General features: G+C 44.1%; 10 protein-coding genes across 10 annotated transcripts; 6 read left to right on the top strand and 4 right to left on the bottom strand.

The window, feature by feature from the left end:
• Nucleotides 1-1,364: 1,364 nt before the first annotated feature.
• TRIVIDRAFT_49834 (uncharacterized protein) lies at nucleotides 1,365-2,062 on the top strand (the record flags this gene model as incomplete). Its single annotated transcript, XM_014099503.1, has 2 exons — nucleotides 1,365-1,614; nucleotides 1,668-2,062. The coding sequence occupies 2 exons, from the start codon at nucleotides 1,365-1,367 to the stop codon at nucleotides 2,060-2,062; spliced, it is 645 nt and encodes a 214-aa protein (XP_013954978.1).
• Nucleotides 2,063-3,257: 1,195 nt separating this feature from the next.
• On the top strand, nucleotides 3,258-4,366 carry TRIVIDRAFT_223748 (uncharacterized protein; the record flags this gene model as incomplete). The annotated part of the gene is made up of 5 exons (XM_014099502.1): nucleotides 3,258-3,310; nucleotides 3,396-3,503; nucleotides 3,565-3,815; nucleotides 3,894-4,023; nucleotides 4,090-4,366. 5 exons carry the CDS (start codon nucleotides 3,258-3,260, stop codon nucleotides 4,364-4,366), a joined length of 819 nt encoding a protein of 272 aa, XP_013954977.1.
• A 1,888-nt stretch (nucleotides 4,367-6,254) lies between these two features.
• Nucleotides 6,255-7,444, top strand: TRIVIDRAFT_69476 (glycosyltransferase family 32 protein; the record flags this gene model as incomplete). The annotated part of the gene is made up of 3 exons (XM_014099501.1): nucleotides 6,255-6,346; nucleotides 6,623-6,781; nucleotides 6,847-7,444. The coding sequence occupies 3 exons, from the start codon at nucleotides 6,255-6,257 to the stop codon at nucleotides 7,442-7,444; spliced, it is 849 nt and encodes a 282-aa protein (XP_013954976.1).
• Nucleotides 7,445-10,475: 3,031 nt separating this feature from the next.
• Nucleotides 10,476-11,381, top strand: TRIVIDRAFT_49892 (uncharacterized protein; the record flags this gene model as incomplete). Its single annotated transcript, XM_014099500.1, has 1 exon — nucleotides 10,476-11,381. The coding sequence occupies one exon, from the start codon at nucleotides 10,476-10,478 to the stop codon at nucleotides 11,379-11,381; it is 906 nt and encodes a 301-aa protein (XP_013954975.1).
• A 1,019-nt stretch (nucleotides 11,382-12,400) lies between these two features.
• On the bottom strand, nucleotides 12,401-13,255 carry TRIVIDRAFT_202667 (uncharacterized protein; the record flags this gene model as incomplete). Its single annotated transcript, XM_014099499.1, has 1 exon — nucleotides 12,401-13,255. One exon carries the CDS (start codon nucleotides 13,253-13,255, stop codon nucleotides 12,401-12,403), a length of 855 nt encoding a protein of 284 aa, XP_013954974.1.
• Nucleotides 13,256-13,975: 720 nt separating this feature from the next.
• TRIVIDRAFT_49803 (uncharacterized protein) lies at nucleotides 13,976-14,479 on the bottom strand (the record flags this gene model as incomplete). The annotated part of the gene is made up of 1 exon (XM_014099498.1): nucleotides 13,976-14,479. The coding sequence occupies one exon, from the start codon at nucleotides 14,477-14,479 to the stop codon at nucleotides 13,976-13,978; it is 504 nt and encodes a 167-aa protein (XP_013954973.1).
• A 3,723-nt stretch (nucleotides 14,480-18,202) lies between these two features.
• Nucleotides 18,203-19,314, top strand: TRIVIDRAFT_49696 (uncharacterized protein; the record flags this gene model as incomplete). The annotated part of the gene is made up of 3 exons (XM_014099497.1): nucleotides 18,203-18,423; nucleotides 18,475-18,972; nucleotides 19,035-19,314. 3 exons carry the CDS (start codon nucleotides 18,203-18,205, stop codon nucleotides 19,312-19,314), a joined length of 999 nt encoding a protein of 332 aa, XP_013954972.1.
• A 731-nt stretch (nucleotides 19,315-20,045) lies between these two features.
• TRIVIDRAFT_153908 (uncharacterized protein) lies at nucleotides 20,046-21,357 on the bottom strand (the record flags this gene model as incomplete). Its single annotated transcript, XM_014099496.1, has 3 exons — nucleotides 20,046-20,247; nucleotides 20,319-20,860; nucleotides 20,914-21,357. The coding sequence occupies 3 exons, from the start codon at nucleotides 21,355-21,357 to the stop codon at nucleotides 20,046-20,048; spliced, it is 1,188 nt and encodes a 395-aa protein (XP_013954971.1).
• An 861-nt stretch (nucleotides 21,358-22,218) lies between these two features.
• Nucleotides 22,219-23,799, top strand: TRIVIDRAFT_59067 (uncharacterized protein; the record flags this gene model as incomplete). Its single annotated transcript, XM_014099495.1, has 2 exons — nucleotides 22,219-22,589; nucleotides 22,665-23,799. The coding sequence occupies 2 exons, from the start codon at nucleotides 22,219-22,221 to the stop codon at nucleotides 23,797-23,799; spliced, it is 1,506 nt and encodes a 501-aa protein (XP_013954970.1).
• Nucleotides 23,800-24,088: 289 nt separating this feature from the next.
• TRIVIDRAFT_180959 (uncharacterized protein) lies at nucleotides 24,089-26,285 on the bottom strand (the record flags this gene model as incomplete). Its single annotated transcript, XM_014099494.1, has 1 exon — nucleotides 24,089-26,285. The coding sequence occupies one exon, from the start codon at nucleotides 26,231-26,233 to the stop codon at nucleotides 24,176-24,178; it is 2,058 nt and encodes a 685-aa protein (XP_013954969.1).
• Between the last annotated feature and the right edge of the window lie 944 nt (nucleotides 26,286-27,229).

The following is a 27,229-nucleotide window of genomic DNA, read 5'->3' as shown; positions in this document are numbered from 1 at the left end:
ATAAATGGGAATAATAGACGTAGATAAGTTGCTGTGAAACAGCAATGGTCAATTGACGTATCTTGTATACAGGATAAGCGCAGTAAAGACAAACTATGATTGCAAGATCTGCAAACGCTCATAGTCCATTGACTAAACGTTAATTATATACTGCTAAAGAAGAGAGAAGATGCTACGATGCTGCAGGGAGAAGAACCCCCGCAATGATGTCATGCCAGCAGAGATATCTCCATTTTCATTTCATAGTGTAATAGCCAATGCCAAAGTTCTAATCTTTCTGTTCCATCATGATAAGGCATCACGGAAGTTTCCAACTTAAGTAGGTAGCTAGTCAGTGAAATGAGTCTGCTGAAGCCAATCATCTGTTGTCTAGCCGCTTTCCTTTTTTGGACATGGAGAAATCGGAATATCGGCATCGAATTTGGTGGATATATGAGCATACTAGCCACGATCGGTATTTTACCCGCGTGAATAAGGAAGGTGAATAGTCTCCGATAGCTGCTCCGATAGGGCAAGATCGCCAAGCCACAATCTCGCAAAAGAATGCTTAAACATTGGGTTGCTTCTCCCCTAGTCGAGTAATAACCATAATCATAATGTTCGTAAAAGGCATTTTATATTCCGAGTGATCGTGATACAGCATCTTGAACATTTCGTTTCGGACTCCCATTCTTCTCCTTGTTGTCTTATCAGCGGATTATAGCACCAAAAGCAAGATTTTCGCGGTACGATCAGAATGAGCATGTGCGGCATCTCGGCACGTTCATATGGTCCTATGCTCGCCCCCCCACCACCTCTTCCGTAGGGTGTGGTAGCTTGTATCTACATTTAGGTTCCAAGGTTGTTTCTGCACAGCGAACTTATGCTGCAAGGAGTCTCGTGCTACGCATTCTCTCCTCATGGAGGCATAAATGCGATGTTATCACCACGTTGAGGAATTGAACTGGTCTTAAAGTGGAATCTCGTTCCCAATGATGGCTCGGAGATGTTTGTCAAGAGGGAAGGTGTACTGCAAATTCCTGGACTGAATTCAATCCACCTTTGATTGCAATCTCCAAGTTTGGTAGGCGCTGTGGTGATTAGGAAGATATATCCTTTATCTGCCTCAATCAACGCGATTATAAATACAATAGTCTTTCCTTTGTTGATAGCTCATCCTGTATCACTGCAGAGTCCTCATAAAGCACGCCTTGGTCTATAAAATCACTTCAATCAATTCTTCACATCCATTGCCCAACATGATGTTCGTTGCTGGCGTCGCCCTAACGGCCCTTCTTTGCGCCGATGCAGCACTGGCCGGCGTTGCCCAAAACCGCGGTCTGGCTGCTCGTCTTGCTCGCCGTGCTGGTCGCCGCTCAGCACCCATGAGGAACAACACCAGCCATGCTACTGTTCAGTCTAACTGGGGAGGTGCCATTCTCGAAGGTTCGGGTTTTACCGCAGCTTCGGCTACTGTCAACGTCCCCAAGGGCGGCGGTGGTTCCAGCGCTGCTGGTTCTGCTTGGGTTGGCATTGATGGCGCCACCTGTGACAGCGCCATTCTGCAGACGGGTTTCGACTGGTATGGCGATGGTACATATGATGCATGGTACGAATGGTACCCTGAATTTGCCGGTGAGTATTCCTGTGGAGCTTTCGAAGGAGGATAGCAGTTTAACTTGCAACAGCCGATTTCACCGGCATCGATATCAACCAAGGCGACCAGATTGCCATGTCCGTTGTGGCTACCTCTCTGACCGGCGGCTCTGCTACTCTTCAAAACTTGTCCACTGGCCAGAAAGTGACTCAAACATTTAGCCGCGTCACTGCAGGTTCTCTTTGCGAAACTAGTGCTGAGTTCATCATTGAGGATTTTGAAGAGTGCAATTCGAATGGCAGCAACTGCCAGCCAGTTCCATTTGCTTCTTTCAGTCCCGCCATTCAGTTCACCTCTGCTTCAGCTACGCGAAGCGGGCAGAAAGTCTCGCTCAGCGGTGCTGTTATGAGCGAGGTTATTGTTAATAACAAGGATTTGACCAAATGCTCCGTCTCTGGCAGCACTCTCACTTGCTCTTATGTCTAAGAGTAAACATGATGAGATGGAGATATCGGAATAGGTATAGCTGACATTGATGTTAATCAGCTAGTATTTGCTATATATTTCCGCAAGATGAATTAATATAGATTTGTGGTCTATAATATACTAGTCGGAATATATAGATAAACAAATAAATATTTCCATATATGGAAACTTCACCTCGGATGGGATGTTGTATTTGTGATATGCTTGTGAGCATCAGAATCACCCACTTCTAATCTTCCAGGTCCCGTGGAAATTATGCCCAAAGACCCACACTGATCTGACTACGAACCAAAACCACATATTGTGCAGAAGTATAGTGACAAACATGCCATTAATACGCAGAAAACATGCAGTTACTCAATAGGGATCCTAGGCCGAGATAGCCGTCTGGGCAAAAATATTACTTGACATGAAACCGGGAAAGTCATTTCTGGGATACGAAAACTTCATTTAATAGTATCTGGCTTTGAGCAGAGTTAGTTTATCATTGATATAAGCGGCTGCTTACGGTAAGACAGCAGACACGCCACTCTTCCGCAACAGCCGAACTGCTTTTACGACCTTTTCTAAAACTTTCGCATTATTTAGTTTTGTGAATTAATCTATACCTGTGACTTGGTCTCATCTTACATGTGATTAATTGCGTTTCGCAAACCAAATGCCAACAGCATACTACTCATCCCTACAGTAAATATCACAATATGTTTCAGAACAAATACGTGTTAATGCGAATGTATATTTGTCCTCTTTTCAGGACCGAGGCTTATCACTCAATAGCGGCGATTTACGTCTTCGTAATGTTTCAATCATAGCCTAATAACCACATTCCCTAGAACACATACATTAAGAGATTTAGGTACGTTACGGAGCACTCTATATCACCTACTGCTTATTATACAGTTTTTTTTTTTTTTTTTTTTCCCAGACAGCATCTGCCCCAGCTCTCTTAACTTCTTCTCTTAATAGTCCAAATCTTCTATCCCGCTAGTGCTTTCATAAGTAGATCGATATGACGCGTCTTTGGATGACTAGCCGTCAGCTTTCCGAGGTTTTCAATGACGCTACCTACCTATCTATCAGATCTGGAGTGCATAAATCAAGCTCCTGCCTTCAATTCGAATATAAAATTTCCGGTAAGGATTTCACACGTTAATTCTTTCTAATATTTTAAAAATTGCAAATTCGCTGGAATAAAATGGCCGAAACCGATGATTACGTGCTTGGACGAGATTACGCAGAGGGGTTGAGGTGAGCTAAATGTCTTCACCTAGCCTTGAGCAGAAATGAACACGTTGAAAGTACAATCGTAGATTGATGGACTTACATTCATCAGACTAGAAACTCAACACCTTTTATGGAATATCCACAACGGCTTCACAATCGACCCCAAAATTCCAATTACTCCCCAGACTAAGATTGCAGATCTGGGAACCGGAACAGGGTAAACCCCCTTCCATTCAGCTCTGTTGCAACCTTCGTAATTTATCTTACCATATCAATAGTGTATGGCTTTTGGATGTGGCCACTCAGGTTCCACCGACCGTACAGCTTGATGGGTTCGACATCTCGGACGAACAATTTCCTCACAAGTCTAACGTGCCCGATAACGTGAACTTTCGAATCACGGATGCTCTATCCAAAGTTCCTGATGATCTTCTTGGAAAATATGACGTAGTTCATATTCGGTATCTCGGACCTATAGTGAGAGGGGGTAATACCGAGCCGATAATTCAACACGCAATACAGTTGCTAAGTAAGTATTCAATGTCATAAAAATTAGGTTTCATTATTTGTATACAGAATTTTAACCGTTGACTAATTCAATCAATAGAACCGGGTGGGTATTTACAATGGGAAGAAGGTGATCTTAGCCCTAAAAAACTATGTATCAAAGGGCCCGAAGCGGAGGCCTTTTATACATTTGCTAGTCTGAGTTACCGCTCTTCAAACTTTACCTTCTCGTATGTCTCAACTATTGACAACTACATGTTGAATTCCTGCACGTACTAATTCACAGCCAAATACAGATGGGTAGAGGATCTTCCGAACAGAGTAAATCGGGCCGGTTTAGAAGTCTTGAAATTTAGAATGGATCCTTTCTCCAAGGCCATGGCTCCACTGGCAACTAGAACTTTCGTTCTGGGCCATATTGCGGGCACAAATTCTCTTTATAAGATCGGCCATGAGTCTCTACCACCTCGCCATGAAGTCGATGCTTTATTGGCGGCCTTAATTGGAGCGGTTAAGAATGGGGCGGCGTATTATCAGACACCAGTCAGTTTACTCGCCCGAAAGCCTGCTTGACTCAAACGTGCAGCATAACCCTTGCTTCCAAAGGCCCATTTCACTTGTGGCTGCTTCGTAGATATTTTGCGCAGCTGATAGCTTCAATTCAATATACTGCATCATCCACAATTTGAATGCTAATAGCACGTGTGAATGGAATTAATAATTCCATACGCTTCACACCGCGATAACTCGTTCATCGAACGGCTCCTTTAGTATGAGGAAGGCATACAGGAGAAATCGTGATAAGGAATCAATTGACCAAAAGAACGCTATCAGAGCGTTATAAACGTGCATGATAAATGAAACCCCGCGTCCCGCAGCTTCACTGGGATCTCATCGAATGTTATAAAATGAACCGAATTCGTGTCCATCAAATGGTTCATAATATCTACAGCATCCCATTATCTTTTTTTTCACTTATGGCGTATAACGAATGGGCGGTCTGGCGTGACATAATATTCCATTTCCTACATTCTTACCCGGCTTTTGCTGACCAAAGAAAAAAATCTACATAGACAAAAAGAAAACGAGAGGTAAAATTATACTACGGAGTAGGTAGCACATCAAACGATGAAGAGGTTGCTTGTCTAGCCAACCAGCTTCGGTCGTCCTTGTAGGCCAGCTTACCTAATGCTTATTCAGTACTCCGTTTTCCTCTCATATTTTGGTCATTACAAAAATTCTCTCCAGAGGAAATCGCATATTTGTTTTATTATTAGTGATATTTTGCTGGTATAGTTATCTTTTTATATAGAATATTTGATTGTTACCGTTAGTAGTTATACATCTTTTATGTTGATGGAGAAGTTGATGACTTGTGATTGGTTTGCTGTTATCAACGACCAGATGCTGCCAAGACCCTTAGCCTTGATCCTGATGACGCGTCCAACAGAGTGCTCCATATCACTCACTAATCATGGCATAGACTCTGACACCTAGTGGAACAGTTAACGGCCGATACAAGGACAAGATATGAGCATCAAGACAACCAGAGACATCTTAACAATCCACTCCTTATAGTCAAAATTTTATGGTTTGTTTTCCACATGATATACGAAACGAATCTGATGCGACTGAACATTTTCAAATTTTGTAACAATAGCCATTAGCAGAGTTGCAAGAACGTCATGCAATGAACTTGAAGGAGGAAGATTGCGAGAGATTTTGCGTTTCACAGCCGCAATGGCTGTGGGTGACAACATGAGAAGGCGGGGTCTGGACCGGTTCGACGAATACACCATCAACCAAAAAGGATACGAGATTCTATTTATATCTTTATCGATGTTTCTAGATGACTTCGCTCTTCAGTTTCGGACTGGCGCTAAGATTAATAATATATCAGCGCTGAGGCAACTCAGGATACGGTGGCCCCGAAGATCAGATGCAACAGGGTTGGGAAGCCCCTTGAGTCTCCAGCAACCTTCATAATGCCGACAACAAAAAAAAAGGCAAGTTTAATATTAATTAATGGCTGTGTATATATGTAAGTATAAGTTAGAGTTTATTTAGAATTTTTTTCTAAAAAAGATTATCTTATCTAAAGAGATTATTAAATACAACATGTCGAATCAAACGCCTATAACAGTACCGATATATTATATATATGTTTAATTTGTTGAATAAATATCAAGATATACAATTAATAGAGAGCAAGATAGTGTATATCAAAGTAAACGAATCACAGAGCTTACCCCGAAACAGCATCGATGATGAGATATTATATTAAATTTGTTGGGGGCCTAGATTTAGTTAGAGTCGGGAGAGCAACAGGCAGAGAAACCCCCTGTCGCTGCATAATTACTTTTGGTTATAAATAGAAGAGATCAGGCCAAAGTAAGCGAGAAATATTGTTCCATTCTCTCAAACATTACGAATCTTTATGCGTGCATGATTCAGGGTAAAGATGCTGTCATTTCCAGGGTCGCTCCGCCAAAGAAGACTGGTACTGGCGCTACTGTTGTGTATTACCATTTGGCAATTTAACGCGTACCTTTGGTATGGCTCTAACGTCTATAATCTAGCGGCCTGTCGGCACACTGTCGAGAGTCATCAGGCGCCTTCACGAGCATCAACAAAATGCCCGGCTACATTGGAGCCGCATAAACAGACAGCCTCCCGTCTCACTGGGCTAGCGCCAGCTTTAACTCCCGCAGAACTCCTCTGTCGATCAACTGAGCCACCAACGGTGGGTATTCCAAAATTGTTTCATCAAAGCTGGAAATCCAGTAATTTGCCAGCTAAATTTAAAAGATGGAGTGATACATGTCGCAGGCAACATCCAGACTGGGAGTGGGTTTTGTGGACCGATGAAGATAATCTCCAACTTGTGAAAGACTACTTCCCCTGGCTTGAAGACACTTTTTTAAGCTTACCTGGAAATATTTATCGGGCGGATTTGGCCCGTAATCTCTACATGTACAAGTTTGGAGGGTGAGTTGAAGCTATATTTTATGCCTGTGTGCTAGACTGTTATTGATCTCTGATATCAAGAATAGGATATACGCCGATTTAGACACTGAGTGTCTCCGTCCTACGTTTGATGCGCTCAAATCACATAATGGTTCACTGCTCAACAAAGTTGAGAAGACATTTGCGGGTGAAATATCTGCGAGTCACGTCGCCATATTCGGGCGCATGGGCGCTGATCAAACCTTTCATCACCATCTGCCAAACGCGTGGATGGCTGCTTCGGCTCGACATCCTTTTTTCCTTTTGCCACTAGAATTTGCAAGGGCCGAGATACAAAAAAGCAGGCGTATATTTCACCAACTATGGTATGACTATCCATCAGCAGAACAACTAACCGGCCCTATTGCTCTGGCAAAAAATATTGGGCGATATCAAATCTGTGGTGATACATTGGATAAAATAATTTTATTACCTGACAACCTGATATATCCATTCAATTGGAATGATGGCCAAGAGATACGGTCTATTTGTTCAGCAGAGAAGGATTCGTTTGATGAAACTCAATGCAAGGAGATGTTGAGCGTCGATGCAAAAGGCAGCATATCCATCACATATTGGAGCCACACTCACAGAGGCAAGGGTTCAGACGACGAAAACATAGACCGCATTAGCCATGAGAAATAACTGTTTCATACTACAAAATCTCTTTAATTGTAATGATGGGATGGAACAGTATCATTTTTCCTTAATAATTCGCCCAAAATGTATTATACCGAGTGTGAAATCTAGAAACTATGCCCACGTCAGCGATGTTGTTCTTGTACTCAAACCTACCTAACTATTTTGTGCTGCATGATATAAATAATCTGTCCACGTTATTTTGGCTCAGCTACCCAACCATCTTCACGCTTATACCCTTTGCAGAGTTTATATCTGGAGGGGAAACTGTGTTGTAATTATTTCTCGAAACAAGGGCCAAAGTCAAGATGAATATGCTTACAGAAAAACGGATATTCATTTCTCTTGAAGTTTCTCCTCTCCTCTTTCCTTTCCTTTCCTTTCCTTTCCTTTCCTTTCCTTTCCTTTCCTTTCCTTTCCTTTTCTTTTCTTTTCACTTTCACTTTCACTTTCACTTTTTCTCTCTTTTTTCCCATTTAACCATGTTTCCAAATCAACCAACAACCAGAAGCCAGCGCTATCATTTCTGTATACATGCAAATGAACAAGTCATTCAGCTACGCCCTAATACAGCACACGTAGCGCCTAGTCTCCCCTCATCGTCGCTGAAAGAACAGCACATTCTTTCGTAATCAATATGCCGGTTGCAGAGCATCTGAGTAATCATACAACTATTAAGCAAGCAGATCTACTTATTAGGTTTACTGGCATAATATATGCACACCAAAATTCGGACTTTTTACATAATTGATCTTATCAAAGCCTCTAACATCTCAATTAAACGGAGCAATTATAATAATTCAAAGGAGTGTGACATAAGTCCTTTTTTTCCCCTCGAATGATGACAAATAGGGATAAATGTCATTACCTCATGTTGTTCTGGATTATTCTACATGGGGAGGCAAAGATCCCATTATCATTTTGGGATATTATGTATTTTAGAAAATATAGCAGTGTATGCCTTGAATAGTGAAGATGTGATATTCTATTGCATGAAAGAGAGTTAAAACTATAGAAGTTGCTCGTAAGCTCACTATAAGACCGTACAAAGATCAAAGGTAGAGGTGTCACATATTCATAACTTCTGGTATACACCAGCAAATGTTTCAAATGTTGTCCTTCACATCACATGACAAGAGTAAGTATGTATTTATCCCCTCCACATCCATGTATCATGCAGCATGAGTATTTAGTTCCAAACTGTGGCTGTTGTGCTTTCTTCGCATTGGGAAATACCAATGCGTTGATCGAATGACTCTTTTCCAAACCGTATGATCAATAGTAGCGACTCAAATATATTGTACGGGCTAACAAGCCGATTTGCAAACTCATTTGTGTATTCATGGTAAGAAACAATTGAATACGAAAGATTTCGTGGCAGTAAGGACCATTCCGTTCCAGATGGAATGTCCCATAACCATGTATGACGGCCAAATGGCAGTGTCTCAACAAACATGGAATGAGGGTGGTAGCCAAACTTGGCCATATGGTAGACACCTCGAACCAGATACGAGATTATGATAGTTCGACGAACGCTTTCTGCGAATGCCCACGCTTCCCAAGGCCTCAGTTTTTCTGAAATCTCGCTCGGGGCCTGTTCCCATAAGTCGCGCGTCCACCGGTTGAGAGTGTTAACATGCGCTTCTGCAAATATTCTCCGCTGGGGATCCATATCGAAAAGGCAGATGAGGAGACAAAGGGTTAAAGATTGCAGCGAAGCTAAAATATCGCTAAATAAGCATAGCGTTGGGTATTCTTTGATGAGATCATCAATTCTTTGCTGTAAACTATGAAAGCAAAATTCTCCATTGCTTTCTATTGAAAATGCATACGATCGACAGATGGCATATGCGTCTTTGATCTGCTTTGGTAGCCACTGGCTATATAATGTGGGGTGAATGAAGGGAGTCTTTGCTTCTCTGGCGAACGTAATCGGGAAAGCTTTCAGGTGAGTCGCTAGATAATAAATAGTCTTGAGGTCTTTTCTCCACTCTATAACAGGCAATGGAGGTTCGTAGACTGCCAGGCCAGTGCCTGTGAACTTTGAATAGCACCACTTGTGAACAAGGTGCGGAGGCGTGCTTATTTGTGAGAAATGGAAGAATTCCATATCGAGTAACGGTATTCTTTTACCAGCTTCGATTTGTAGGCGGCCTCTAGAAGCTTCGCGAATCGTAGACTTGCTGTGTAAAAGTTGCTGCTGATCCTCGACCTGCGCGACCAGTGGCTGGTTCACATACGAGCATTCTAGGCCTTTATTGAGACATCGCTCACATTTCGGCAACCCAGCTTTGCACCGCCGCTTAGCCTTGGCGCAAGCATGACAGGATCTGGAAAGTGAGATACTCTTTACGTTCGACATAGAAATTGCGCTCGTCAGTCCAATAGCTGCGCTGTACTCAGTAACCCGGTAACCCGTGTGGTGCTATGTTTCGATGTTGTAGATAACATATTTCACAAGGATTGCGTTTTGAGCAAGAGCTATTAAAGCAACGCTTCATCCCACTTTGCGGAGGCTTTCCTGTAAACGGTTTAGTCTCCGCCTGACAAATTCTGGCAAATTTTCCAGCTCGGATGTCCAAGTCATTTCTTCACACTAATATGTTGCGGTTGCCATGGCTATTTTCACACTTGTCAGAGCCAGATGTGTACTCTAGAATAAATGGTTACGTGAACTCGGAAGCAATTTATTGTTATTGCTCCTGCCTAGTTGGTCACTAATTACAGGTTGGTTTTAGTCTCCGACACCGATCAAAGCAGGTAAGGGACTTTTACGAATTAAGGACGAAAATATTTCCTCCATTCGCGTAGATACAAAACGAAAGGTTGCGAAGCTTGATTGCGTAGTATCTTATATATGTCCCAAAATCCGCTCATCTATATCAATATCAACTTTGACTTAATTCCGTTCTGAGGCAACGCATATGCACCATCACCACCGCTTCCAGTTCTTCAAGCTCGTTGAATCTTATCCATAAACACCACCTACCTCCAATATTCACAGCACCATTACAAGGAAACAGCCAGATCCTTAATGATGGCGTATGATTCTTCGCAGCTAGTTTCCGCCGAGTTCCCTTTCGAGAAACGCAAGATAGAGATCCTTGGCAGTCAAATTGCTTATGTTGATATTGGTTCCTCTGAAGGGTCTGCCACCATCTTCTTGCACGGTAATCCGACGTCGTCCTATGTGTGGCGCAACATCATCCCACACGTCTCTGGCGAGAGTCGCTGCGTGGCACCAGACCTGATAGGATTTGGTGACTCAGATAAGATTGCTGGGCTTGAATACAGAGTTGCGGACCACCAGCGATACTTGGATGCCTTTCTTGATGCCGTACTACCTACCGAAAATGTTATCCTTGTTGTCCATGATTGGGGTTCAGCACTTGGCTTTGACTGGGCACGCCGCCATGAGGATCGTGTTATCGGTCTCACTTTTTTTGAGTTCGTGCTTCCCGCACCAGATTGGGATGTGTTTCCACCAGCTGTCGCCGATAACTTCAAACCATTTCGGGATCCCAAACTTGGGCGGGAGCTGCTTATCAACCAAAATGTGCTCATTGAAAAAGTTTTGCCTCTTAACGTTTTACGTCAGCTATCTGAGGAAGAGATGAGGCAGTATCGGCGCCCTTTCCTTCAGTTGGAATTACGTGAACCACTCTGGCGGTTTCCCAATGAGATTCCGATCGAAGGACATCCTGCTGATGTGTGGGAAAAGGTCAATAAATATGTGGATTGGCTATTGTATACTGATATTCAGAAGCTCTGCTTTTGGGCTGAACCCGCGGTTATTATTACAAAGGAGACTGTGGAGAATCTTATCAAGAAGCTACCAAACACAAAAATTGTGTATCTCGGGCATGGTCTCCATTATTTCCAGGAGGATTATCCACATACCATCGGTCGTGAAATTGCGCTGTGGCTACCAAAACAGAAGTGAGAATATATAGCTATCTGAAGAATAGAAGCTGTACTCCCATGCAGCTAAAAATTGTTCTTTTATTTGCATATGTTTCAAACAACTGTCATCCTTGTGAACTCGGACAGTATTTGGAGCCCCAGTGTTAGTATGCAATTGATGGCGACATGATATCTGGATTATAATCTTACAGTATCATACCACTATTGATGCCGACTAGAATATCAGCAGCAAAGAGCATAGCATTGAGCAGAGCCTCGATCCTTTGTGCTGACAAGAATGCCTACAAAAGAAATAACAAAGGGAGAAACAATTGGCCGGGGGTATCTGGAGGGAATGGAGGCAAGAGAGCTTAGTTCATCCAGCCGGGGCAGCAGGTGGGCTTCAGGATATCTGCGATACGCGGTCTAACCCTCAGACATAGAGTGGGTTTTATTTGTTGAAATGTATGTTCAATTGGCCCAGCCTATTACAATTACATAGCTGCTGTAGACTCTTGTAGCCGGATTGACCGCTGTATGCCTGGGTACTGATACTTCCCACGTTGGTGCCCCCTATCATTTACAATATGGTTTACAATATGGACGGTTATAATTAAGGTACTCATCCAGGTTTTCAAGGCCAGTGTACGACTGGCAACTCTGCCATAGGAGACCTACCACACGATGGTTGTAATGGGAATAGGTCTTTTTTTCTCAAACATAATATTATACTCACATCGTATGCAAGGGAAAATATATTAACTAGAGCAGAGTCGGTAATATTTTTTTGAGAGTTGAGATGCTATAGAAGAGTGAAGATGTACACATAGATTGAATCACGGACGCTACCTAGGTAAGAAAACACAAAGATCTGTAAATCTCTACTTAGACTTCTCAAGTCCTCTTTATACCTAGTTAACATCACAGTAGACTGTAATTCTAGAAGTTACGTTCTTGGCCGCTGGTACTTTGAGATCCAATAGAGATCGTGTTCTTCAACTCTCTAGGTGAAGACACGACTGGCTGTGCTAAATATATAATAACATTCAAAGCTTATCATCAGAGCATTTGAAGGAATTGTTTAATAGCATCTGCTACCTCTTTGGGCTTTTCAACTGGGATCAAATGGCCTGAGCCCTCTACAACAACCAGATTTGCCCTGCCATGTGGCATATTATTAATCTTGTCCCGGATATCGGTCCTCATTCTCCCAACAGGCTCCAACATGTCCTTTTCTCCAGCAAGTACCACAACAGGGACATCAATATGTTCAAAGAGATGGGTAATATCGTCTTCCATGCCATACGCTGGCCACGAATATTTGGCCCACCTGCTCCCACGGACCATGTCTTCGGCTACTGCCTTTATGACCTCGTCCGCCAGGTTTCCCGGCGCTGAGAGGACAGTGCGAATGACACCTTCTGCATTGTCCATGTTGTCAAATGCATGTACTTGGGCGTCTTTCATGCTGGGATCTGGTAATTGAACAGGACCGGAGGGGGCAGGCCCGACAAGAGCTAGGCCTCTTAATACACCCGCAGGTAGAAGATGCCGTCCAGCGATTGCCATTGATATTTTTCCTCCCATTGAGTGGCCAACAAGTACTACAGATTTTAGGTTTAATTCCCTGATGACAAACTCCACATCGGACGCGAAATCGGTAACCTTGTAGGCAGTAGGCTCATCTGGTCCCGTAGATGCACCCCAGCCGCGAAGGCTGACGCCAATGGTTGGATAATACGGTGACAAAATCTCAATGACCGATCCAAATGTCTTTGAAGAGCCACCCCAAATGTGGAGGAAGATCAGAGACGGCGTCTTCTCATCAATGCCGCCGGCCGGTACCGTCAGCGAGAGCTCGATCTCAACGTCCTCGCAGACTCTAACAAACTTGGAAGTAGTGGTTGATGCCATATCAAAAGTTGAGGAAGAATAGAGAATAAATGGATTGTGATGAAATGTTTGTAGTTGATACGCAGTATATGTCTAGAGGCAGATCTCATCTCCTGGTGTTTTGGTAATGCTTTATTTCAGTGTCGTTGGCTTGCTTATATATGCTGAGAGGGCAGCATGATATATATCCTGGGTTGGCTCGACCGATGAGTTAAACTGTCCGAGATATCAGGCCATTATTCAGCCGCTACTTTCGGCAAATCGTAAAAATACATGCGAGAGGTCGATTTGATTGCTCGAACTAGTATTTTTATCGCTTTCCCTCACAGAGCCCTGAGCATGGAGCAGCGAATAGCTTGCATTCAGTCTTGCGGATGAAAGGCTACTTTCCTCTAACCGGCTTAGTCTCCGCTTCGAACCCACGCGCCGTATTGTCATTCTCTCCGATCAGCCTAAGAGTGGCGAACGTCTGTATCTGCGGTGGTATGGAGATTGATAAAGTCGATAGCCTCATTCAAACAACTAATAGCCAAGTAAGCGAACAGTCCGAAGAAGGTGTTCTTTAGAAACAGCCAGGTTCTTTACGACTAACGGGATTTAAAATTGAAGATCTTCACTTGTTCATCGTTGTGTCCATATATAGTATCATTCTAGTTGGCTAAAGCCATAAACACAACGGTGTATAGAGTCAATACCTATATTATAGTTGAATTAAAAGCTATGCATGGCCTGTTGCTTTCTTTAACACGCTGATTTGATGTCATCTTGAATGGCATCCATATTCCACGGTCCGTCCCAAAGCACTTTTTTTCGATTCATAACCATGCCCTTGCTATCGATTTGAACTCCCTCGTCATTCAATATTTGTATCTTTAGACTAAGCTTAGTGCCAGCAGGCTGCACCGGTGATATCTTTGGCCCGCGAGGCTTACTCTGGTGTGCAGCCCCCTGGACCTGTCCATCCCTCGATCTTTTGAAGTTCTTCTTATCAATGCTCTCACCATCAAACCCCGTTATGAATCCGGTGCTGCCCACACACCTATGGCAAGGGACGTCGGGCGCAAACGGGTTATTGCGCAGAGCGTTGCCAACAGCTCGGGGAGAGGTTTTGAGCGCGCGAGCGATAGCGCCGTAAGTGGTGACACGGCCTTTGGGGATTTGAAGCAATAGGACGTAGACTTTTTCTTGAAATTGAGTGACCGACTGAGCTGCGGTGGTTGAGACACTGAACGACGCCCTCGTCATTGTGACCTTCGTTTAGAAAGGATTGACGTATATCTTCGTCATCAGCCGTACATAAACCAGCTATAAACACGCGGTGAAGGCTCTATTTATTCCTTATCCGAGGGAAACAAAGTCTTGGGGCAAACTTTGGTGACTCATCCCAACGCGAGCTCCCATTCAGCATGCTGAAATTCACGGTCAAGACATAAACAATGCCAGATGATTCCTCATCTTATTACCCCGTTTATGGTTTAGTCTCTTATGATGACTAAGCGGACAACAGCGCCCAAAAATTGCGACGGGGGCAGACAGACGAGTTCCGCAGGCCAGCGAAGTACCTGGATTTTACGTAGGAGCATCCCACAAGCCTCCACTGTGTAGCAATTAGCGATACGTATGAGTACCTGTACGGGCTCGTATTTAGTCACCTAGTTGGGGATGTGGTTCCCCCAGAACGAAGATGCTTTCGATGGCATAGACATCATCACCTATGAGAAAACATACCTCCCAAAGTACCTAGATATACAAATCACTTCTCCGCTGGAGATTATCGTACGGTTCTGTCGCCAACTATGGTACTGAATAAAAAGTATTCAAGGTGCACTATTAGTGCAGAAAGTCCCTTTTTCGTTACTTTACTCTCTTATTCTTCCTTTTCATTCTATGTGATGTTGCCTATTTAGAAAGATTGGGTTATAGGGTAGAACGACTTGTATTAGCCAGTAATACACATGATGTTAACAATTTACTTTCTCGTAAGTGTATTTCTGCACGGAGTCGCCCATTGGTTTTCTAATATGTTAAACACCAGAGAATTTTCTCAGGGGCTTCCAATCCAATGGTCCCGGCTCTGTCTCAAGTTCAGGACAATGCTTGAGAAGGCAGGCGTTCAATATGAGCGTTGCTTGTCCTGGTAAACTTTTTTCTCTACGTCCGCAATCTTATCATTTGATACTGATGTCAATCATAGTTAGTATCGTGGTATAATCTCAAGACTTTTACAGCCTGAAGAGTGTAATATACTTCATATTGCGCACGTAGGATATTAGATGCTAATGATATATACATTATATCTGACTTCAGCTTTTTGAGTTTAGCCAGGCAATTAACTTTTTATGAATTAAGTACTCCGTAAGCCCGCTAAGAAATCGTTACTCAGTCGCCCCACCACTCTCTTTATCGCGTTAGACTGGTGTATGATTATTAAACTTAGTTATGAATCATAGAGCCTTCAGAACTCCGAAATGTCCGGTCCCACACATACTCTAGGTAGAGGCTTGGATTATGACCTCTTCACCAGTGAGCTCTACTGCTTTGTAAGGGTGAGAATATTAACATAACTACACTTTTTATGATATATTTCAGTTTGAACTTCGCGCGTGGCACATCTCTTCTGATTATTAAGCACGAGGCTCTGCAGCTCTTTCTTCCAGTCCCCATTTCAAAGTCACTCGTCGTCAAACCTATACAGTTATACTCATGGTGATATACGCCTGCCCTTTACTACAGTCAATACCCACATATTCGAACCCAACTGCTAAAAGAAAAAGAAGGGAAAACGCTGCAAACCATGAATACCGGAGATTTTGTATTTATACAAGAGAAGGGGACTGGTTCACATAAACCAGTGACCAAATCTCTGATCAAAATGCACGTTATGGACAGAGTGGTGATGCAGAGGCGGGCACTCAGGCAAGAGCACAGAGACAGTGATAGAGATATGACAGAACGGCAAGTTTCCTCTCTTCATCCCTTAAACTGCATGTGCGTCTTTGATTTTAACATAAGTTCCCAGTGATCCTACTGCATCGTCAGAGTACCACCCTGGCAACAATGATTTTCGATCCCTTACCGGAATAGACGACATGCTTCGACTATCGGGCCTCTCTGTAGAAATTAATGCCCAAACAAGATTCCTCTTACACCATTGTAAGCCAAGCACGTGCCCGAGGTTGCTCAACACGCAACGCAGCTGAACGTTCCTAGTCCTGAATTACAAGTCGAAAACTTTGTGTACTGTCACGGCCGAGACTGGATGGCTGAAATACGCCATCAAGAACAATGCCCTTTTTATTACCACTCTGTATCACTGGGCGTCCATAAATTATAGTGCCCTCCCTCCAAAATATCAGTCTGCACAACATTTGCTTAGGCTGAAGGCCGCTGCAATACAAACATTAGCTTTGCATTTGCAGCCACCCAATAGCGAAGTGCATAGCGACATCGAGATAATTAGCGATGCGGTGATAGCCACTGTGGCCTGCTTAGCTAATATCAACGTACGTCGCCCTCTCAATTGCATGGTATTATAGAGGCTAACTAATCAGCTTATGTATGGCGATTTGAATGAAGCCGAGATCCATTTTCAGGGACTAAAAGCTCTTATTAGAGGCCGTAAGGGTGTGCTTCATCTGGGATTTGAAGGTCTTGCGGCTCGAATTGTTAGATGGTAACATTTCCTGCATCCTAATTGTAAGACGCATCTAACTTGAGTTAGGACGGATAGCTGCCACTCACAGTTGTCGAACAAGGGGCTATCATTTGACGAAACCAGTTCCTCTTCAGAATTTGTTCACCCCCAGGTTCTTTTGCCAGATTCACAAAAATTCCACATCCAACCTCATAAACTAACAATAGTTCACGAGCTGCGCTTAATTGCTAAAGAATTGATTGGCACCCCTAAAGATAATATGACACCAGATAGAAGAGTCACTCTTGGATTTCGTCTCTTGGCGTCGGATCGTTCGATACTAAAACATGTTCACGGTGCCAATGACTCCAGTGTTCTGGCTCTCGTGGCCAGAGCCGCATTGCTTTATTCTCATACGGTGTTGAGAGGGGCAATTCGATCTTCTCGCATCATAACAAATTTGGTTGACCAATTGAAGCAGTTAATCATTTCTGCATTTAGTTCCAGAGGCGACATCTTTGCCAGCCACCCGATCGCACTGGTTTGGGTGCTTTTAGTCGGAGTTGTTGCTTCAGGGAGAGAGAATTTCCAAGGAACGTGGTTTAGGCTGTGCTTGGAAAAGGCATGTGGAAGTGACAGTCGGCTTTCTTGGGAAAAAGTTCAAGCGGCAATTGATGCCCCCAATAACATATCGCCGCAGCCATTCTATTGGATGATTGAAGAGATGTCATTGCATCTGCCCTGCATAAACTCTGCAATCTTGTGTTGAGAATGGCCCTATGAGTGCCAAAAAGTGGAAGTTCGTCTTATTAGGCGAAGTTGGGGTGCTGGGAGTCTTATAAATCTGATCTTTTTAATAGCTGTAGCCTTTATGATGGCCGGTCAATCATTCTCAATAACATTGGCCTCAGCGACTCCTTTAATAAAAACTTACTTATTGGCTTCCACTGCTTGGTAAACTAGCCTCATTATCCACCCTTGAATCGAAACCTAGCTTCTTCGAGAAGCTGGTGGGGCGTTTCCGGCTTACAGGCCATGCAGAAGCAAAAGGTTCCAGCATCTTGTTAGCATATTGGTAAGCTGTCAGAACACCTCTGGATTTCAGATGGGTTTCATTCCAATCGGAGAGTTCTCTTGAATAGCTAATGGAATAAAAGAAAGTGGTGGGGTTCATTGCGCTTGGCATCTCTCCACCAATGCCTGGATCTGGCTACATTGTCCGGCGTTACTAGGCTATTGGAGACAGTCAGGAGATATAAAAGTATCGTAGATGCGAACTTCTTGTCTATCTATATCAATTAGTCTTCATCTTGCTTCTGACACTCAAACGAGCAATGTCTACCACGTTTACAGTCTTCAAAGGGTCTCCTACCAAGAAAATCATCGAAAGCCAGACAACGGTTCCGGCCTTGCTCAGTAACCAGGTTCTGATAAAAAATACTCATTCTGGAGTATGCGGTACTGATGCACACTACCTTAACGCTGATATTGTTTTGGGACATGAGGGAATTGGCATTGTTCAAGCCGTAGGCGATGGAGTTAGTCTTGTAAAGGTGTAAGTTATACCCTCTGTTCCTCTGTCTCATTATTGATCCAATCGTTATAGCGGCGACCGAGTTGGCTTCGGGTTCGTGAAGGATGGATGCAAAAAGTGTCAATATTGCTTGACAGGTCATAATTGGCACTGCATTGAGGGTGTTCGCGGATTCGGTTTCTCCAATTTTGATCAAGGGTCCTTCGCAACCTACAGCGTGTGGCCAGAAACTCGGCTGGCAATAATTCCTGATGAGATGCTCAGTGTCAACGCGGGTCCATTCATGTGCGCTGGGCAGACCGTCTTCATCCCATTCTTGCGGCAGGGTATTAAACCATCCGATATTGTTGGTATTGTCGGCATCGGCGGCCTAGGGCATCTTGCCATTCAATTTGCAGCTGCTTGGGGTTGCACCGTTGTGGTATTCTCTAGCTCAGACAACAAGAAACAAGAAGCCCTCAAGTTTGGCGCTACTGAATTCTACAGCACTTCAGATTTGAAAGCTACAGATGTCCCAAAGAAGATTAATCATCTGTTAGTTACTACCAGTGCTGTCCCTGACTGGAAGCTGTGAGTTTTACAACCCTCCCCGCCGCCACAGCAAAGATCTTATGAGCTTACACTCTGATTAGGTACACGGACTTGATGGCACCATTCGGGCACATATACCCACTCACCATTTCAGAGGGCAATCTAGAATTTCCTTACATGGCAATGATCGGAAAGGAGCTATCAATCCACGGTAGTTGCTCTTCCACGCCAGAGGAAGTCAAGACAATGCTCCAATTTGTAGTGAAACACAACATCAAGCCTACTATTGAGCAATTTCCAATGACAGTGGAGGGAATCACAAATGCGTTCGAGAGGTTGGAGAGCGGAAAACTGCGATATAGAGGTGTACTTGAGGCTTGAACAATATAACAGGCAAGACATATCTTTATTTACTGTAGGTAGACAGAACTGCCGCATTAGGGCAAGTGGTTTATGGAAAAACCCTACATGAGCTGGAGAAACATTGACTGTAGATCTCATATCTCAGCTATGCCAGTATCGCGATAAAATCTGTACACACACTTGCAATTCCTAATGCCTCCCCACCCACGAACGAGATCCACCATGGTACCATGTATCTCTATTCATGCGGTTGTACACATCGAGACGTAGACTCGTGGAAAGGAGCTTAGTTTCCGCATGTAGAGGACGAGTGAAGGCGCGCACGAACCATTAAACATACAAAACTGCTTTCCTAGACAGTCATAAATGACCCTTGATGTTGTTAAAAATGCTGGAAAAACATTAGAGTATATTTCATGTCCGTAGTTAAATATCTCACTATATTTCCAATAGGCGTATTGTAACCTTTGTTGGTAAATTGCTCAAAGCGTTCAACAAGATAGCTCACCAGCAGGAGGCGTGCTGCTTTTGCTTCCTATTGGCAAGCGATACGCATTACCCAACGATATAGCACTATTTGATTGTGCCAACACCATTCACCGAATCCTCTGATGCAAAACAAGGGCCAACTGACCTAATAATGAACAAATTTTGACAAAAAGGCTTATTTATAGGGAAAGCTACTGGTAAGGTGTCAAGCTCCTTGGCCATCTTTTTTATCAGATGAACTATATCTGCCTGATTAAAATTTACAAAGAGAAATCATTCAGGTTGCCAGAGATCGAATCCAAGTCAAGTTCCCGCTTTTCGCTCTCGTCTAGAAGCCCAAGTGCTTGTCGCCTCGTTGGCGCGTTGGGGTCGAAGAATGGCTTCTCAGCGAGCGATGTCACCCGCGTTCCATGTCTAGGATGCTTGCCAGCGTAATCCCAGCTGGCATTGTGGATAGTAATTCTGCCCTTGATTATTAGCTTCTAATCCTTGATGTATGCTTCATGACACAATATGATTGAGTGCAATCTCACCGATTGTCCCACAACACTGAAGTGCCTGGGGTCCACTTCCATCGAAGCTGGATATCGACGTTTTTCTCATACACATCGAACAAATAGTTAAGAATCACATCACTTTCCGCTTTATCGAGACCGACAATACGTTCAGTCATCGAGCGGTTCACCCAGAGAGCCTTCCATCCTGTCGCTGGATGAACTCGCACCAATGGGTGAGTGCGTTCAACGTATTTGGGTCCAGCTTCAGGATTTTCTCGGTCCAGGTATGGATGAGCAGATCGATAAACAGCGTATTTCCCATCGATAATCTTGCGGAAATTTGGAGAAAGCTTCTCGTATGCTCCATATCCGCTGGCCCATAACGTGTCTCCTCCAATTGGTGGTACCGTGTCATTGTGTAAGTGAGTGATACCTGCGGGTTGATGTTCGTGTACAAGGTCTGTGTGCCAGCGGGATGCTCCCCCAGGATTTCGGAAATTCGCTGGTCGCTCCGTAGCGAGAAGGTCGGGCCAGATCACAGTCACACCTGCGACTCCTGGAACTTGTGGTACTTGGGGCTGGAAAAAATATTAGGAAATAGCATGGCGTAAAGTTTTGCAGTCATACTAACATGAATTTCAACATCCCCATACCATTCTCCCAACTCTTTCTGCTGTTGAGGTGAAATGTCCTGATTACGAAAGAAGACAACACTTCTCTCGGCAATCAGCAAAGCAAGTTCATCTCGTTGCTCGGGAGTGAGATCCTTTAGCTGAAGACCCTCGATTTCGGTACCAATATTGGTTGTCAAGTCAGTGATTTTAGTCGCGGCAGCAAATAAATTCTTCTTAGATTTATCCGCCCTGGCCCCAGCATCAACGTGCTTCCTATCTGCGCTTCTAATTTTATAAACATCCTGAAGATACAGAGGTCTAGATGGTCTGTAGGGGTAGCCATTGGACAGATCGATGCCTGCTTTCAACAACCGTTCCCGAGCAGGGCCAGGGATTGGCAAAGTATCTTTCTTTGGCTGTACAACATCTGTGATGGCGGGATCGATGGGGGCAGGAGCCATGTTGGGTGGTAGGAGGGGGATTTTTTTTTTTTATAAAAAAAAAAAAAAAGTCAGTTATTGGCTGTGAGGCCCTGGATCAATTGTAATGAATGCTTGGTGTAGAGTGAGAATGAAGTTATATAAGTAGAGGCCTAATTCAGGGGGGCCTGCGTGTTACGATAAGTAAGACAGAGTTGATATCATTTTGTTCTCCGCATTAGCTGACTTTTCTGATATCAGTGATTCATCAATTCACGTAAACTATAGAGATTTCAGCGAGGTTATACAATCGCCCAAGCTACTTCGGATATGGCGACATTACTGCAACTGAGTTGATGTGACCGGTCATATTTCCCCGCAGAGCAGACGAATGTTGTCATATGTGCAGGTGCAGATCAACAACAAATGTCGATAGCGAATACCGTGATTATGCGATCTAGATGCCGATATCTGCCAGGGATTGTGTTAAGGGGTGGTGGCGTGATGATGCAACTCTATTGCAATATCACCAACCACCTGACCAATTCAAAAGCACAAAAAAGACGAAACATCGCAAAGCTGGCATTTCCACTATGGATATGTCATCTGTCCCATAACTGAACGGATTTGGCGAGTCCCAAAATGTAGCTCTTATCTTGCTATAATTCTTATCGCCGTTCGGACCAAAGAGAAACACTGAGCCAGCAAAGACCATGTTATGTGCTCAAATACCCCTCTTAGCACGCAATGCGCATGATAACAAAACCGCTAAATGAATGATATATGGGCATTATAATTTCAAAATCGATAATAATTATTGGAAGAAATATCCTATGTCAAATAAAAAAGGGTTCATTTCTGTGAGGACATTGCTTTGTTTCCATAAACACTAGGTGGGACGACATGCCTACTACTGATCGAGCAGTGACCTCTCCCGACCACAATCCAGACAGCAAATCGTTGAGCTCTGTCAATGTCGATAGAACAGACTCACTTTCTCCCGAAGTCATCCATACACAGGCAAAGAGAAGATGGGTCTCATACCTATGGGATACTTTGGACAAGTCACCAGAAGAGAGGCGGTTTCTGTTCAAACTCGATGCAGTGCTTCTTTCATTCGCTTCGTTGGGATATTTTATCAAGTATCTAGACCAAGTCAACATCAATAATGCTTTCGTTTCTGGCATGAAGGAAGACCTCAACTTATTCGGCAATCAGTTGAATTACATGCAAACGTGCTGGACGGTAGGATACGTCATTGGGCAGATTCCAAGGTACGAGAAACAAAATCTTTTTTTCCATCCCTACTAATTCAACGAACTTTCTGCTAACATTCTATTTTCTGGCAGTAATATCTTATTGACTCGTATTAGACCATCAATATGGATTCCAACATGCGAAGTCGCCTGGTCCGTGTTAACAATTCTCATGGTCAAATGCAACAATGCGCAACAGATTTACGTGTTGCGATTCTTCATTGGACTTGCTGAAAGTACTTTTTACCCTGGGATGCAATACATCATTGGATCGTGGTATCGTAAAGATGAATTGGCCAAAAGGTCTTGCATCTTTCACACCAGTAGCGCTATTGGTACAATGTTCTCAGGTTATCTTATGGCTGCCGTCTATCATCTTGGAGGTAAGGATGGATTCAAAGGCTGGCAATGGCTATTCATCATCAACACAGTCATCTCTCTACCAATTGCTCTGGCCGGATACTTTATGATACCCGACGTCCCTGAGATTACACGAGCATGGTATTTTACGACGGATGACATTGCGATTGCCCAGAAAAGAATGCAGCTTGAGGGCAGAGCAAACCGTGCCCCATTCACCAAGGCGAAATTGAAGAAGATATTTTCCAGTTGGCATATCTATTTACTCACATTGCTATATATCTTCTTCAATAATGGAAATGGTGCCGCTTCCCAGCCTGCCTTTCAACTATGGCTCAAGAAGGAAGGATACAGCGTTACGCAGATCAATACATACCCCACAATCACCACGGCTATTACAGTTGTTACTACATTAATCTATGCATGGACTTCGGATACGGTATTCAGAGGAGAACGCTGGCCACCAATCGTCTTTGCAGGTATCATAAGCATAATTACTAATGTCAGTCTTACGGTATGGAACATTCCTGTTGGTTGGAAGTGGGCCTGCTTCTTTTTGGCTGGATTTGGTGGAGGTATCAGTGGCCTAACATTTGCTTGGGCCCATGAAATTTGCACCGATGATAATGAAGAGCGAGCACTGGTAACAGGATCAATGAATGAAATGGCTTATGTGGTCCAAGCATGGCTGCCACTACTGATCTGGCAGCAAGTCGAGGCTCCGGAGTATCCAAAAGGGTATCCAACATCTATTGGAATTGCTGTTGGAATGATAACAATGGCATTTTGGATAAAGTATGCACATGGACGGGAGAAACGGAGGAAACAAGTCCTAGAGGATGAGCCAAGTTTGGGGGATCTCGACTGAATGATGCTAGGCAATGCCAAGGCTTGATTATGTGGATTCATATGGTGAGATGGATAGTTGCCGGGCCAGCTCATGACAGTTTACCCAGAGGTAATTATGAACCATCGAATCACTGCTGTGACATACCATAAGCAAGGCCGTTTGTTACACTTATGCACCGAGAGCCCTCTAGCTAGAGAGTTAAGAGGGCCGTGGACATATTTTTTTGACCAAAAAATGAAATTCAATTTAATTAAATAGAACTTACAAAATTATCCGACAAGATTCACAAAACATTGGAATAGGCATTGGAAATATTAAACATGACTTCATCTCCTGCTCTCAATACTGGTTACTATATAAATAGTTCACATTTCTACCTCAGAAGACAATATATCTATGGAAGCTTCATCCACAGTTTCAGCAAGTTCGGATACTTGGGAGTGCCCAATCCAGTAACTGGATCCCAGCCTTCAACTGCTGTAAAGCCACTGGTTCCGCAATTCGGGTTGGACCCTTGCTTGATATCAGTGAGGGCGTCGGTGTTGGCATACAAAACCGGGTTAATAAACCCAACGGAATTCTTGCCGACTTTGGCGCGCTCTTGGTTAATAAGGGTAATGACAGAGGCCCAAAGAGGTGCTGCCAAACTTGTTCCGAACCAGTGGCCGTCCCTCAGGTTATTGAACGCGCGGAAATTGGCACCATTGGCTGAGATATCGGGAATACCTCTACCAGCGCGGTTGTAGATTCCTCCGTTCTCTCCGATGTTGCTCGCGTCGCTATTCGCAACATAGTAAGGGTGGCCCGGGTCGTGCTTGGCAAAGTATTTTTTGACTGCTGCCTTCTGGTAGTCTGGCACGGGGAAATAATTTGAGAAACCGCCTCCAGAGGCGAAAAGTTCGGCTCCGGGGCCAAGGTTCGTCTGCATGGCGCCCTCTGCATCAAGGACAGTTGTACCAGGCTCAAGTTGGGTAGCACCAACGGCAGTGAGGTATGGGCACGAAACAGGGTTTCCAGGGTTGTAGATGGTCTGATTTTGACCTGACCCAGACAGGCAACCGCTCGCTGAGTCCTCGCCAGACGGCATGGCGGCGCCGTAATCTCCGGAAGACACTAGAACTGTAGTTCCTTGAAGGCCCAATTTGAGCCACTCATTGCACTGTCGGAGAAAGTAGTTCTTGGGCACATCAATCTCTCCCTCACCATACGAGATGGAAATGACTTTATTCGGCTTGTAAGCGCCACACAGACGTTTACCAGTGTACCCACCTGGGCGGGTATCAGGATACGAGGGGTCAATCCCCGGGCTATCTCCTGAGATGCCATATGCTGAGTAATGGCAGTAAGATCCATCTAGAGCATCCAAAAAGTTGTTCAAGAAGCCCGAATAATTGTTGGCGGTGGTGTACAGTCGGTCATCCACTTGGTATAAGACCATGGATTGCGGCCAGATCAAAGTCTGAATAATATCGATATCAATGTCAGACTCGCCGGTGTTAAACTCGGAATCAGCGGGCACAGGTGCTTCACCACCATCAATTGATAAGACTTTGGGATGCGTGCCATTGGCGATGTAAGGGGCGTATTTGTGGAAATATGAGTCAATATCTTCCTGAGAGAATGTGTCGCCGGACTCATAAACTGCCGGCTCATGTCCCGGAACTGGGATGCTGGTTGCTGGGATCTGGTACAGCGCACGGTAACAGATAGCAGTGAAGTTCCGCGCACAGTCCTGTAAATCGGCCGGGAGTTTGGAGCTTGGGGGAGGCTTTTTAGACAATGATAACAGACTCGGCGGCATTTGCTTCGGCTTCCAGCCCTTTCGATAGTTATGGGAGCTAGTGTCGGTACGCCTTTCTAGGGAACGTTTCACCATGGGTGGCGATAACTTGACGCCAGGCACAATATAGTCGATGTGTTTTGCGAGATGCTTAGGAACATGATATTGGTCGCATCCAATCTTGATCACACCTTCCCGCTCATGCTCGTGATACTGTGTTAGGAATAAATCCTCGATATGAGAAACAGGTAGGTCGATAGCGAGCCATCCTTTATTGACGTACTGGCGGATGTCTGTTGCGTTAATGCCAGACTCAACCAGCCAAGAATGAACAGCGTCAAAAGTCTCATGAGTGGGGGCAAACAACTCATGAACTTCATCCTCGCTAAGATGTTTGCCAAAGTTTTCGGATGATGGATCAGAGACTTCCATCAGCTTATCATACCCAAGGTGCATGTTACTTTGCACTAAGCCAATTCGAAGTGGAATTATCGCATCTCGGTCGAGGCGATCGCCACGTTTCCATTGTCGATGGCTATTGACCTGGCTGGTTCCAGTCGGATTCCTCGTTTCGTGGAGCACATAGTTGCTGGACGGCAATCCATACACAAACGAGTCTGTGAATGCAATTCCCGCTGCAAGAGCCAGCAAAACCCTAAGCGGATGGCCCATGTTGCTCAATAGATTTGATGTGAATCTTATGAACTTGGTTTGCGAAGGACCGTCTTGGCAAGCCTTGACAACAGTTCAAGCTTTCTTGATCAAGTCGCCATGCTTTTTATACTCTATCAACAAAGACCCATACTATCTGTCATGTCATCGTGCTCATTGGATTCCCCCTATGCCACTAGCTAATCTCCGTATGCACATTTGCTAGGATATTACTATCTCTCCCTAGCTTTCCCTCCCTATCAAAAGTCCGTCTGCCGAATATCCGAGATCTAGAGAGGAGCTGAGTATTACTGAAGTTATTACAAGACCAGAAACCCTGTCGACCGCGGGCGCTGACCAAGGGAGCTCACCTTGCCTGTTGTTCCTTGAGCATTGTAAACACCGCTCATTGGTTGTACCCTGCAACGCTAACAAAGGTCCACGCAGTATTAGGCAGGTATCGGCTGTGTGGCTGTCGATAATCCTAGAGCTCCAGGGGAGTTGCTACATCTAGTAAGCTTGTAAACTCCGATCTCAATTTCAATGCCCTGTAATAACTACGATGTTAGTTGATGGGGTACTTAGTTTCCGTGATTCTCGGCATTGACCGGATAGATAGCGGATTCAACTCCGTCTTTCATATTCAAAAGGCCCTACAACCCCGCTTCAGATCTTAACTAGCATACCCCAATGGAGTATGTTCATATTTTACCGACGTTATATTATTGCAGCCATGGTTTTTCAAATAGTTATTCATTGGACTTTCTGACGGGGGGAAAGATCCAGACAAGACTTTACCTTCATAATCTTTGCATAGGACGATTCCGGATGTTTTAGACGATTATGGCTATCTCTTGGCAGTGATTCGCGGGAGTTCTTTCTCATCACTAATTCCAATCACCAAAACGTTCAAAACGTTCAACCTCAAAGCCATGTGAGTGTTCCAAGGTTAGCGCATAGTACGGAAGGGAAAAAAACCAAAATGTTGTAACATGCGCGCTATAAAGTACGTGCTTG

Source organism: Trichoderma virens (assembly GCF_000170995.1).
Source record: "Trichoderma virens Gv29-8 chromosome Unknown TRIVIscaffold_78, whole genome shotgun sequence".
NCBI classification, from domain to species: Eukaryota; Fungi; Ascomycota; class Sordariomycetes; order Hypocreales; family Hypocreaceae; genus Trichoderma; species Trichoderma virens.
Note: the sequence above shows the minus strand (reverse complement) of the source record. Positions and strands in the feature narration are given on the sequence as shown.